The sequence below is a fragment of the Epargyreus clarus genome, unplaced genomic scaffold, assembly GCF_041222505.1.
Source record: "Epargyreus clarus isolate Ecla_fem2 unplaced genomic scaffold, WU_Ecla_fem_2.2 ptg000024l, whole genome shotgun sequence".
Lineage (NCBI taxonomy): Eukaryota > Metazoa > Arthropoda > Insecta > Lepidoptera > Hesperiidae > Epargyreus > Epargyreus clarus.
In genome coordinates, this window is record NW_027332231.1 from 13,429,080 (window position 1) to 13,442,943 (window position 13,864).

Genomic DNA, 13,864 nt, shown 5'->3' on the forward strand with positions numbered 1-13,864 from the left:
GGACATTTTACTTTCACCAACTATTTGTAAAAACACTTTAATAATTACTGTAAGCAACATATGTGACTACACATTTTAAAATACTTAAAAAGTATTTTTCTTATTTTGTCATATTTAATAATGTAGTATTTAATATCTGTTTTTTATAACCTATGCATGTGTCACTAACTAACTTGACATCTAACAAATTGACATTTCATTTATAAGTGAAGTGAAGTGATTAGATTTCGCAATTGTTGGTTTATTTAAAGGCGTGTAAGTAATTAAACAAATAAAACTGTCGTTGAAGATGTCGACGCCTCCCCGGGAAACGATCCAGAAGCAGATCCAGCAGGACTGGGCCAACCGGGAGTACATCGAAGTTATTACGGGAAGTATAAAGAAAATTACGGATTTCCTAAACTCCTTTGGTGAGTAATTGGACGTGAAAGTCTATATTTACAGTAATTAGTGTGTTAGTGTGATTATTTTCTTACTCAAACATTTGGTTTAAGTGCTAGACAGTAGTTCCCGCTAATCGTATCGATGTATATTGAAAGAAAGGCTGTATATTTTATTGCAAAAAAATTGTTTTTGATTAGATTTACATAAGATTTTTTAATTATCTTACATACACTATATTTATGTAGACAGTATACCTGAGATAGTTAATTTTAGGCGGGGCCTTATCTCCGAAATTACAGAGGCTAGAATTTGGAATAAATTACATATTCTTTACTTGAATATTATAGAAAAATCTATAAAAGGTCAGTAGTCTTAAAAGATAATGTAAAAAGTGATATTTTCAGACGTTTTTAGCCATATATTATGTATGGGAGAACTTGTCTCTATATGTAAGTTAACTTGCTACTTGCCCATTTTTTCAATTTTTATTTCCTTTAACACATATTTCAGATATGTCGTGCAGATCACGCCTGGCTACTCTTAATGAGAAGCTGACTTCACTGGAAAGGAAAATTGATTACTTGGAGGCTTGTGTAAGTAATCTTTATCTTTCTTTTTAGTTTACATTAATTTATTAATTGCTGCTTTTCGGTGTCTTACTACTGTCCCACCGCTGGGCATGGGTTTCTATTTAGAATCATAAAGGTTTAGAGCAGCTGAACGGAGGTGATCATCTCATAATGGTACAATTTGTCATATGAAGGATATGTAAATCATGCCAACTCTATTTGCTGAACCATGTGATCTAATAGAGGTTGCAGTTTCAAAATTTTTTCAATTTAAAAAAATATATTCTTAATGGTGTGTGTAGTCTTCTAACTCACATCATTGAGGCAGACTACAGCCTCAACCTCCTTCACTCTAAAAGGAGACCCATGCCCATGACAAAGTGGGTTGGCAATAACAACAAACTTAGATGTTCATATTTTTTTGTTCCAGGTGACAAAAGGTGAAACATTGACATAATATATGGTGTAACTGACTAGATCAGTTATAAAAGGACACTCAACAAACTGTTATAGTGCATAGTGATGTTAGTGTAAGCAGTGCTAGCCGATGTAATATAAATAATGTAGTATTGTATTGTTGGTATGTAATGAGTTTGAAGGTGGTAGAGGGCTAAATTCAGCTTAGTTTCTGAATAACAACAGAGAGTGAAACTTTGGGTTCTTATTTGAGAGTTATGGAATGGGAGCAGCAATAAGTAGCAGTGTAAGGCATAAATTTTATGTAGGCAAAATACATTTTGCGAGGTCCTCTGCCACAATAACTACTGAAACTAAGGTTGTCAGAGACCCAGGGTGGAATGGAGGCCCCAAGTCTAAAAAGTTGATTTGATTTTAGAAAATTAGAAATATCACATGTTATTCACACAAATACGTATTTTGCCATGTCGCGCACGCCTTATGGCACCACTGGCAACAATCCTTCTGAATTTCTCATTATGCCCATAAACAGCAGTGACCTCTTAACATCATGTTGTTTAGAAAGTGGTAGAACTTGTTGTAGTTCAAAAAGGTGGCAAGTATTTCGATGTTATAACAGCAGTGTCATGTGCTGTGTTTAATTTGCCTAAGATGTAATAGGGAAAAGACTCTATATGAGGCTTGCTCACTTAGTCTGCAGGGGTAATAACACATTTAACCTTAGGTAGAACTTAAATTGCATGATAGATTAAGTATGGATGTCCATAAGCAGCAGATATCATGAATATTTGGTGAAATGCATCTTAATACTCTAACTAGACACATAAAATAGCTGAATTCAATTCAATTAATTGATTCAAATTAATACAAATAAATGTACAGCAACCATGAAGCTATATTACAATAATTAATTATAAAAGTAATAGTGTGATTGGTAATTGTTATGATTGTAGTGACTCTTTATCTACTATAAATGGTGTTATTTCCACCAAACACTTGCACAAGCTTCTGTATAGCTTATGTATAATATAATATAATATATTAAACTTTATAACTCATAATCCAATATAGCTTACTTCAATAAAAATAACTGATATTTAGAAAACCATAATGTTACATACTTACATAACATTTTTAGTCATAAATTCTTATATTTATTTGTCTGAGAATACTGTATGGGTTTTTTAAATATATTGTAATGTGTATAAAACCTATCAGATTCTCAAATAAACCATAGTTATGTAATCAGGTGATATATAATTATTTAGCTATTTGTTGGGTGTAATTAAGAATATAATTAATAAGTTGACTTATATACATTTTTAAATAATATAAACGAAAACATTTTTGTATTTTTTTTTATTCTGTTTACAAAAATAGGTATAGTCCGCGCCAACTGTTAGTCCGCGTGTAGTTGTTCAGAGCAGATGTAGTCATATAATCTGCTATGGAGACGCGATTCATTTCTATATTCAGAGCGGACTAGCAGTTTTATGCGGACTATACATATTATTACCCCAAACACTTGCACACAAGAGCGTGCCGGAGGCATCTGGGTTTGGAAAAATCTGATTGTTTGTATGGTTTTCCAGTGGAAAAGTTCTCAAACTCAATTTGCCTCACCAGGCGGCATTTTTTCTGGGCGGCAAAATTTTAAATACGTAAGTATATGTAAAAAGGACTAGAGAGTTAAGCTTCCGCACAGAATTGCGCAAAAACTACACCACTGCTTGCATAGTAGTTATTTTGCACAATATTATATATAGGTATCTTAAAAATCGAGGATTAAACACAGATCCTCGATTATGCCTCAAGAAATCTCCTCAAACTTTTGGTCACAATTTTCTATTTAAATTAAGTCCAAAGTATATAATAATTATGTTATCGTGTTGTTATTTAAAAATATAGTAAAATAATAATTATACAAGTTTATGGTAAGAATGCAAGTGTTAAACTCTTTCGAACATGACAGCTATGCCCTGTCCGCCTCCACAACTTGAAGCCGCAATGCCTCTCTTCAGATTCCGTTTCCTAAAAACAAATTATTATTTTAAATTATAATACCTAATTAATTGCTGAATTATTGAAGGGTAAGATTCAAAGGCCTCGCTCGTTTTGCTTGTGCTACCGTAACAGGCAATCAAACCTGCGAAATCAGTAACTAAGGTTGAGCATCTATTTTGATGTTATCTAAACTCACAGCCTCACACTAAGGATTCTTTTGGCGCAGGTGTCATAGACACATACATAGAAAAAATAAATATTTTATGCACACAGCCCAAACACCCAGACATATTATCCGAAAACTAAATTCGTCATTTAGATATCCATCTGTCCGGAAATCGAACCTGGAACGCTGTGTGCATCAGACCGGTATTGTGACCGCTCCGCCACACAGAACCGTAAGATTTTAGACTAATATTATCGCGGAATTGGGACTTTTTCGTGACTATCTGTGGTTTAAATCGCAAAACGGCGTATCGTTAGTATAGTCCGCGCCAAACTGCTAGTTCTCTATGAAGTTGTTGCGAGCAGGTTGCTATGGCGACGCGGTTCATTTCTATATTCAGAGCGGACTAGCAGTTTTACGCGGACTATACTTGTTATACTCCTACTATGAACTTACTTCAGTAGGTGTACAAGATGTGTGGCCATCCGTGCGCCAGTGGCTGAGACCGGATGGCCCACGGCCAGCGCGCCGCCACAAACGTTCACCTTGCTGGCGTCCAAGTTGAGCTCCCTTATCGCGACAAGCACTTCTGGTGCAAATAACTCGTTTATCTGTGGAGCGTGCATTCATATTATATTTTTTTACACGACGTAGGTATGCAGATTTGTTTGTCTGTCTGTAATCTGTAAACTAAACGATTTTATGAAGTGCAACTTTTTTTTAAATTAGATAAGTAAGTGATTAATTAGTAAAATCACACTCATGTATTACATTAGTCCTAGTTATCTGGTTAGTCACATTATAATGTCGATTCAATATCGTTAAATTTGATTTGTGTAGTCAAGTAATTAAGTCAATATTTGCAGCTAGTTAGCAAAATAACTGCTAATATCCTAGAAGCGACAGACTATTAATTTCTTCTCCTCTTACCTCAAATAAGTCTACATCTTCAACATTCATCTTCAGATCCTGCAATAATTTTCTGACAGCGTGAATGGCTCCAATGCAGGTGTCTTCAGGACGCACCCCTACAGTTGCCCACCCCGCCACCCTCGCTAAGGGCTGTAACCCTTTACCCAGTGAGTCTTCGTCAGATAGCAGTAACGCTGCAGCGCCATCTGCCGGTCTCTGTGACAATGGTGATATTAAATATAGAACAAAAACAAATTTATAAAAAGGTAAGTAATTCTTAAGTTTCTAGTAAATAAACAGATGGAGTGAGATTGTCTTGCCATGTAATATTGGCAGGTAGACAAATTTTAAATAAAAAGAAGATTAATCACACCCTCATTTAAATAATCCACATCACTAATTCATTTCATTCAAGTCAAAGAATTTATTCTTTTAACATTTTATAGTCGTTAAGTAAACTCCCATTGTAAGCCTTAGTTTAAGGTATTTCTAAAATAATAAAATTTAATATCACGAAAAAGTTATATACTAACAGCAGAATTAGAAGAAGTAACTATGTTTCCATTTTCGATCAGAGAAGGCGATTTAGCTAGATTTTCAGCATTTGTACTAGGCTCGGACACTTCATCTCTTTCTACTGCTACGTCCTTATGCTTTAACGTTACCGTCAAACTTGTTAACTCGTCTTTGAAAATGTTTAGCTCATTAGCTGAAATAAAAGTGTTAAAAATGTTAGTAAACTTATATGTATACCTACCCACAGCAAATCGTATTTTTTTATTTTCTTTTATAATTATTCATGGCAACACTGAGTAGGTAAATATACTTTCGAAGACATTTTTAACAAAAATTCGGCGGTGCCTTTGATATTGAGTGCATTTATTCAAATCATAAAGCAATACATGACTATAAGAAAGGGAAAATGTTTTTCTAACCGCGTATAAGTACCTGCTTTCCATTTATTGTAGCTTTTCAGAGTGAAATGATCTGCCTCTTCTCTCTTAATACCATATTTTTCTGCTAAGCTTTCAACCATTCTTGGTCTGGTTATACCGCAGTAGCTGTCAGGAAATTCATTTTTTATATGATCTTCAATCTGGTATGCAGCTCCAAGAGTGGTCCCGAAGCGGACGTTTCGCGCCAATAACGGTAAAGCGGTCATAAGTTCCGTGCCTCCAGTCAAACATAATTTAGATGTTCCTAATGTAATGTCCTAAACAAATAACACTTAACTGTTAATAATTTAGTTAATAGTGAAAAACATAATGAAGCTCGTTCAATTTACTTGATTGTTCCATGGCAAGTTACCGCAACTTGACAAAAGATGGCGCCACCTGTATTCTGAATCATGATAATAGTCGAGCATCTTTTGTTTATGTGTAAGCTCCGAGACAGGTTTTTTCCTAAGATTCTCACCTGGACCGGTGAGAGATTTCCCTTTGCCAAAAAATCTTAAATAATGAAATAGACTTAAATAATGAATAGATAGATTTTTGTGTTAAAAATTAGTTACCACAGCACTACTGATGATTGCCTGAAGTCCAGTGCCACAAGCTTTGTTCACACCTAAAGCTGGCTTTTCCAATGGAACACCTGAGTAGATACCGCAGTATCGTGGCGTTTTACCACCATCACACTGACTTAACTGAAAACAATAAAATATAGTATAAAATATACGATAAAATTTTACAAAAAAAAACTATAAAAACTACGTACAAAATTAACGTTTCCAACTATGGTGCAGTCTATAGATGTTGGATCAACATTGGCTGAACGTATGGCATCCTTTGCCGCAGCAGTGAAAGCATACGACGCTGGCAATTCTCGCAATGAACCGCCAAATTTACAAAATGGCGTCCGTTTCGCACCAATTACAAACACTCCTAAAATAAAATATATTGACTTATTGAGTAAACAATATTGAATTGTGTTGATTTAATATTTAACATACGTAACATAAACGTGTTTTAAATATGGAATGCGCTAAAAATTTAGATTTATGTAGGTATGAACTTAGGCATCAATTGGCTATTTTTTTAAATAAGTATTCTGCCGAATTTATGAATGTAAATAGATAACAAGTTTACTGACTTGCGATAAGATTATAATTTATAATATAATATATTCGTACTTATGCTGATACACGTAAAAAATGTTTTACAAACCTTTTGAGGTAAGCGCCATGGATACCGATGTTAATGATAACGTTTCGATAAAAAAAATCCTTAGCTCTAACCTTAAACCCACCTGCGGTTATCACGCCTGCTACTAAAATGAGATAAATATATTTTTTACATCTTTATCATTGTCATAACATTGACATATAGATTTCGCTTGTTGTTTTTAATCCATTTAAACATTGCGTAGGAATTATGGAAATATGTTAGATAGGTCTAGTATGACTTGTATCAATAAAGATGGAAATGAATATGGCGGCATTTGTATTTGGGTATTGCTCATACGAACATTACGAACTTTATAAAGAACGAGCGAGAGATGTATAGAAATGCAGTCGTTTTGGATTATAATCTTTATCTTGTTAATCCAAGTTATACCTATTTGTGGGTACTTTCATCTTAAATTGAACCTTGAAATTCGCTATGTTCGAATTCCGATAACCACCTGATAACCTTATAATTTTAGACAACACAACTCTTTAAAGCTTTTATAGTTATGGCCAAACTGCGAGTCCGTTCTGAAGTTGTTGCGCGCTGCTGTAGTCATACAATTTGCTATGGCGACGCGATTCATTTCTATATTCAGAGCGGTCTAGGAGTTTTACACGGACCACCATACATACATACATACATACATACCACAGACCTGAATTTGTTGATATCTATCTTGTGCTTATTTTAAGTTAAATAACAAATAAATAAAAAATAATAGTAATAGTGCTTAAATAGTAAAATATCGATGTGTTTTCAACTTTTCATATTTATTCGAATTTAGAGAATACGGTATTAAATAAAACAAACAATATATTAACAAAATAGGGAATTATTTATTTCATTTATAAAAATATAATACAATTTACCCTTAAACATAACTAAGTATTTGTATCTAGACTGTTTCCAGGAGTAGCGCGATACCCTGACCGCCTCCAATGCAAGCAGAACCAATACCTCTCTTCAAGCCACGTCGTCTGAAAACAATTAAATTTAGGTTATATTGTGAAAGTTACTGAAACAGGACTAATATAGTCCTTTTGATTGTCCCACATGGCAGATAAGAATATCGCTACCTGAGGTCAATGCTTCCAGAATATTATTCTAAGATTTGCAACAAACTTTAGTTGTTTGAGATTTCAATAAATGAGGAAACTCCTTTTTGAATATCTACATTGTTACAAGTTACAGATGAAGAACAATATTAATTCTCAAATAGAAGTGAGTTGGTTTCAGAAGGACGAAATTAAGGAATGCTATATCCACCAGAAGATTTCCTTAGCAGACAATCAAAACGTATACAACTTTGCTCCTAGTAGTTTTAATGAAATTTGCTAATTTACTCAATAATATGTCCACACAATCAAATTCTTCATACCTAAGTTCATGAGCCAGATGTGCTGTGATCCTGGCCCCCGAAGCGCCGACGGGGTGGCCTACAGCTACTGCGCCGCCATTCACGTTCAATTTACTCTGGTCAAGTCCCAATTCCTTTATACAAGCTAAAGTTTGAGCCGCGAAAGCTTCGTTGATCTGAAAATTGATATTATATTACTCCTATGTTAAAAAGTTGAATTACAAAAATACACTATTGATACTGATTGAGCTTGATTGTTTCAGTAAGCAGTCTTAATTACTTTCATTGTAATTTGATTCCCGTAAAGGCAGATGAAAACATGTTTCTACTTTTAGTATTTTCTAAATAATGTGTCGTAAAAGTTTATTATTAGTCATAATAGACGTAATACTTAAAAGAAAAAACATTTGGCTTTCACAAGAGCAAATTAATTATTTTAAAAATTACTATTTTGTCTCAAAGTTATATCAAAATAAATCATATTTACCTCGACTAAATCGATATCATTGAGCGTCATCTTAGTAGCGGCGAGAAGGCTCTTAATAGCTGGTACTGGACCAATGCCCATAATGCTGGGATCCACGCCCACGAAGGACCAGCCCAAAAGCCTCACAAGCGGTGTGAAGTTGTGCTGCTTAACTGCTTCTTCGCTAGCCACCACTAATGCTCCTGCGCCATCGTTCACACCCTGAAGAAGCATAATTTGTGAAAAAGTGACAAAACACAAAATCTTAAATTAAGGTGTTTGCAAAGAAGGTTTAGCTAAAGGTTTATCAGTGTCTTGTTTGGAGTGAAAAAGAGAATTGACTCGTATTTCACTGATAATCACAAATAGAAGAACAAATATCAGGCTTACGAGCCTGATAAGTGCTTAGTTGCATTCACGTTTCTATCCCAAACAAATGAATAATGAATGATGGTCCATAGGACACAAGTGATCACGTGACATCAGAGGGACTGCTTGGTCATATGTCTAATAATGTAAAAATATATTCGTAAGACTTACAGAGGAATTTCCTGCAGTAACTACACCACCCTTTCTGAAAAGAACAGGCAGTTTCGATAACCCTTCGATGGTAGTCTCCGGGCGAGGATGCTCATCCTTGTCAATGATAACCTCTTGCTTCTTGACTTTCACTGTCACTGGCGTCATCTCTGCCTTGAATACACCACTGTCGTATGCTGAAATTAAAGTATTGAAACTACAATTTACTATACAGTCGCTGAAAAATTGGTATTATTAACCATACTACTCGACTTTTCCGTACAAATTGCCATCGAACCAAAATCGAAATAACTAATTTAGATTTATTTTTGCATCAGGTTATTACTTATTTTGGATCTTTATCTTTGTGTCTGTCTATAGCGTCTACGCAACAGGGAATCCTTACGTGTGACAATGAAGAGAAAGAGAAATTATTATTGCTTTTATCCCAAATTTTAAACTACTAAGTGTTAAAGGTTGCACTAATTATCAAAAGTTTGTTTCTTCTATGTCGTCTTCTTATGAGAAATCTTACGGCTTACCTGCTTTCCACCTTTTCTGTGACTGTAGAGCAAACTCGTCGACCTCTCCCCTCAGCAGCTTGTACTTCTCCGCCAAATTCTCAGCTGTTTGCGGCATCGTGAAGTTGCAGAATGTATCCAAGGAGCCTTTGGTCAGACAGTCTTCGAACTCTATATTCACTCCGAGAGGAGAGCCGAAGCGAGTGTTTCGGACCACGAAGGGAACAGCCGACATGTTCTCTGTTCCACCAGCAAGAGATACTTGCGCCGCTCCTGTTAAGATATCCTGGACGGGAAAAGATAAAAGTAAACTGGCATCTGTAGAGAAACCGTTTTGCTGGAACTTTTTTAGGACTTAATAAACGTCTTTTTGAAAATTGGGACTAAGATCATTTGCTTTGATAGCTAACAGACAGGGGCGCTGGTGTCGTCACCTCAACCAGTTTATGTGAAAATTGATATTTATTAATTAAAAGTTGATACCTGCGCACTGTTAATGACTGCTTGGAAACCAGACCCGCATAGCCTGTTGATGCCCAGAGCGGGCTTCTCCTGTGGAATCCCTGTTTTCAAAGCCGCATGGCGAGGCGACAGACCACCATCCGATGTTCCACTTATCTGTGGTGTAAAAAATACGTTTATCATGAATGTACAAAAGTAGCAAAATTATAATGAAATGAAACATTTATAAAGAAAAATAACTATGTTATATTGGTATAAAGGGTGAATTTTTCAAGTGAGCCTTATTGGCCAAATCCGAAATTATAAGAAATAGAGAAAAATGCTAAAAGAAGTTCATCATTACAATACATTTGTATTCTACTAAACATAAAAGCTTGTAAAAGACTCACCGCATAAACCTGTCCAATATTGACAGAGTCAACGACAGCCGGGGCAATGTTCCCGGCTTTGAGCGCATCCTTCGCCACCACCGCCAAGAGATCTGAAGGGTGTAGGTCGCGCAGCATACCACCCAGCCTGCCGAAGGGGCTGCGTTTCGCGGCAACTATGTAAACACCTGTTGGGAATGCACTTTAATAATGAATAGTTTAATTTATTTTATTTTATTTTTACATGGTTGTTATTTTATGGTTTAATAAATTTAGTTAAAAAGCTCAAGTTTAGAAAACTATTTTTGTTTATTTGATTTAGCGATCTCCATGATACCACCAGCCATATCCCTGGTGGTTTGGTTTGACTGGATGTGTGAGCATCGAGACCTAACATCGCGTTCCAGGTTGGATCTTCGGCCAGGCAGACATCTATATTATGTATTTATATATCTGCTCCAGTTCGGGTGTGTGTGGTATTTCTGATTGTCCATATAACTGAATCGTAGTGTGAAGCTATGAGTGTATAAAATGTTACATTATTCATACAAAACAAGCTTCCCCTAGCAGTGTACTGTTTTACATATGTTCGCAAAAATATCTTCTCATAAAAATCTGTCATAATACTTGTGTTAATTTATAAAAGGGCCATAACGGCTTAACATTATAAAAAGGACCCGTATATAGTAGAATACTCCATGATATGTTATGTAAATTGATCATTGAACCGGTATAAAAGTGAAAATATTAAACTATGCCCGAATATAAAGATTATTTTCGCAGATATGTGTTATCTGCAATGGATGTTTGATAGGATTAGGGTTGGGTTTAAAGTATGAATTCCAGCTTCATATTTATCTGTAAGAGTTGTTAAATATAATTTCCTAAGTATGACCCAATGCACATGTTTAGTAGATATCAGCTTAATTTACTATTAAACAATAAGAAAATTGGATTTTATTACAATTGAGGAAATGGTTGTGTTTATTTATTTCTGTAAGTTGGGTTATTGATACAGACAATATCATTTATATTATTATGTATCTACTTAGATTAGAATATCAAGCCCACAAGTAAAGTACTTATATACCCATTTTATATACTTAAATCATCTATAGTTACTTAGGTGTACCTACTTGGTACCTAGTAAGTTGTATGGACATGACATGAAAACATTTTGTTAGCGTAATATTCACTTCTAACAATAACCTCTTATAATTTAAAGTGTCAACATATTTCTAGGAATACTTAAACATAATAGAGTTTACAATAATTAAAAGTAAAAAAATAGGTACCTTTATTGAGTGCAACCGCCATAGTTGAAACACAATCACAATTTACACAACAACAAGGCAACACGTCAGCCGGGTAGCCGAACCGGCTTATTTGTGTGATAATGTAAACATTTTTGTATCGCGGTCGCGAGGCAAAGTCCAGTCATTCAATTTCCATGCCTCCACAACCTATCCACAACATGCTAAGTAAATAACGATTCGTGTGAAGCGAATAACTAGCAAAATTCAATATAAAAGCAATAGAAGTCCATAGTGTGAAACAAATAATTTATAACAAATTTATAAAGATACTAGTTGTGCGCCGCGGTTTCACCCGCGTTAAAAATAAATCTACCAATATTATACTTAAACAAAAAAAAACGTATAATACTTATAGTATGTGATGGTTATTTAAATCCACACTTGAAAAGCGTGACCTTACTGACTGATCATGAACTGTGGAACCCATCACCCCAGTGGACCACTCAAGGATTGCCGATTGGCGATATACCAATTAAAAAGGAAACACAACTATCTCAACTCGTCCACTTGCCCGTTCCCTTTCCCCACTTCAATTATAAAATATTTGAATCTTATAGTCTCTTCAAAAAATCTCAACAGCATGTTTTAGAAAACACTGCAGAATTAGCAAACGCCATCTAGTTTAGTGCGAGTGAATTATTTATTACTTGTGCTGTTAGTCATCATGCGTAATAAAATATTAAGTACTGTTTTTAAGATTAATTTATTATAGCAATGGCGATTATGTAATATGACGACATTAATTTTATATTAATAAAAACAATATAATTTTACAGTAATCTGATACAGCTAACGTTCAAAGTTTTTCATGTTCACATGTTTAACTTTCGTTCACTCAAGTCACTCTTATCCTAATAACTTTTAAACTATTCGTCCAATTTATTTAGTGTAAAAGACAAAGTTATGCAAAACTCTTGCTAAGAGCCACTTCGTTGTCGGCAGGTCTTCCTTAACAATGACAACATTGTTGATCTCAGGTCCTTCAGGCGTGTTACGCCATTTGTTGAGAGTTTATGTCTCTGTTATTGTGTCATCATCTGTTGTAACAAATGCCATCTATTCAACTGCAAATGAACCGTGATCTTCCAGAACAGGTTTCAGGTTGTGTTCTACTATTGTTCCCAGATATTATCCAGCCCAGTTGTGTCAATTGAATTATTATACTTCCGCATATGATTGAGCTACAATACTTATGCATATTTCAGTAGCCCATGTCTATTATTTGGCAATAGACATCAGCTCCTAGCAGCAGGTCCTAGCAGCATTTTATCAGGTATCTCTAACCTGCATCTGCTAGTGTAATGTTATCCAGCTCTGGCCAATCACAACATGTGATATGCTGTGTAAGCAAAAAATGGATAGTAAAATATGATTTAATTCTTGACCTTATTATGTATCGATACTTTTATTTTGAAGTGTTTCCTTCTACATCTAACCATATTGTTGAATCTTACTTGCTTCAAACCCAATACTTGAAGGAGATCTTCAGATATGAATGAAGCCTGTGATCCTTAGTCAATGAGAGCATGGTAAGAGTTTATAGTACCATGACATGATGTCACGTCCACCAGTGCTGTGGCAAACAGTACTTGACATTGTTTTACAAAGTTGAACACTTGTCTTCTCATTATGTTGTTTTCTTTCTTTTACAGGTTTGCTTCTCTCAGAATGTAATAATGAATGATGCTTTTACTGACAAATATGACAAGAAGTATTATGAAGACATTTATAAGTTAAGTGATTTGGTATAAAAAAATTGAAGCACAGGTTTTTCTTTTGTATAAAATAAAACCATTCTTGGTATGCTAGTTTGCAAATTGTTTACATTCATAGTGATAAATATGCAGACTAGGCGAGTGAAAAGGCAGCTGACATACTGATATATTTTCTTAAAACATCTGTGGTGATGAGCGCAGATATGCACACATGCATACAACACTACACATACACAACAGATAGATGTAGTGATTCTCATTAAAATAAGAACAGGTCACTGTACTCAATGTATCTACCCTGTGTGAAATGTTCTTGTTTTCATAGATTTTGATTCAACCATTACAATTGATGTGAATCTTAGCTTTTTTAAAAAATGCAGTTTGATAGACATTTTTTGTTATTGTATCTATTCTTGAGAGTAGTCCAAACAAATCTGACATCAGGTATCATTCTCAACAACTGTTCAGCTTCTCCAGTATTCATACATTTCAAGTAATGCATCTTTGGTATATTTCCTAA

General features: G+C 34.8%; 1 protein-coding gene and 1 pseudogene across 1 annotated transcript; one reads left to right on the top strand and one right to left on the bottom strand.

Moving 5' to 3' along the window:
- Nucleotides 1-186: 186 nt before the first annotated feature.
- HSPC300 (hematopoietic stem/progenitor cell protein 300) lies at nt 187-2,722 on the top strand. Its single transcript, XM_073086200.1, has 3 exons — nt 187-410; nt 895-977; nt 1,384-2,722. Exons 1-3 carry the CDS (start codon nt 290-292, stop codon nt 1,408-1,410), a joined length of 231 nt encoding a protein of 76 aa, XP_072942301.1. The 5' UTR covers nt 187-289; the 3' UTR covers nt 1,411-2,722.
- LOC140752055 (uncharacterized) lies at nt 2,713-11,766 on the bottom strand (annotated as a pseudogene).
- Nucleotides 11,767-13,864: the final 2,098 nt, after the last annotated feature.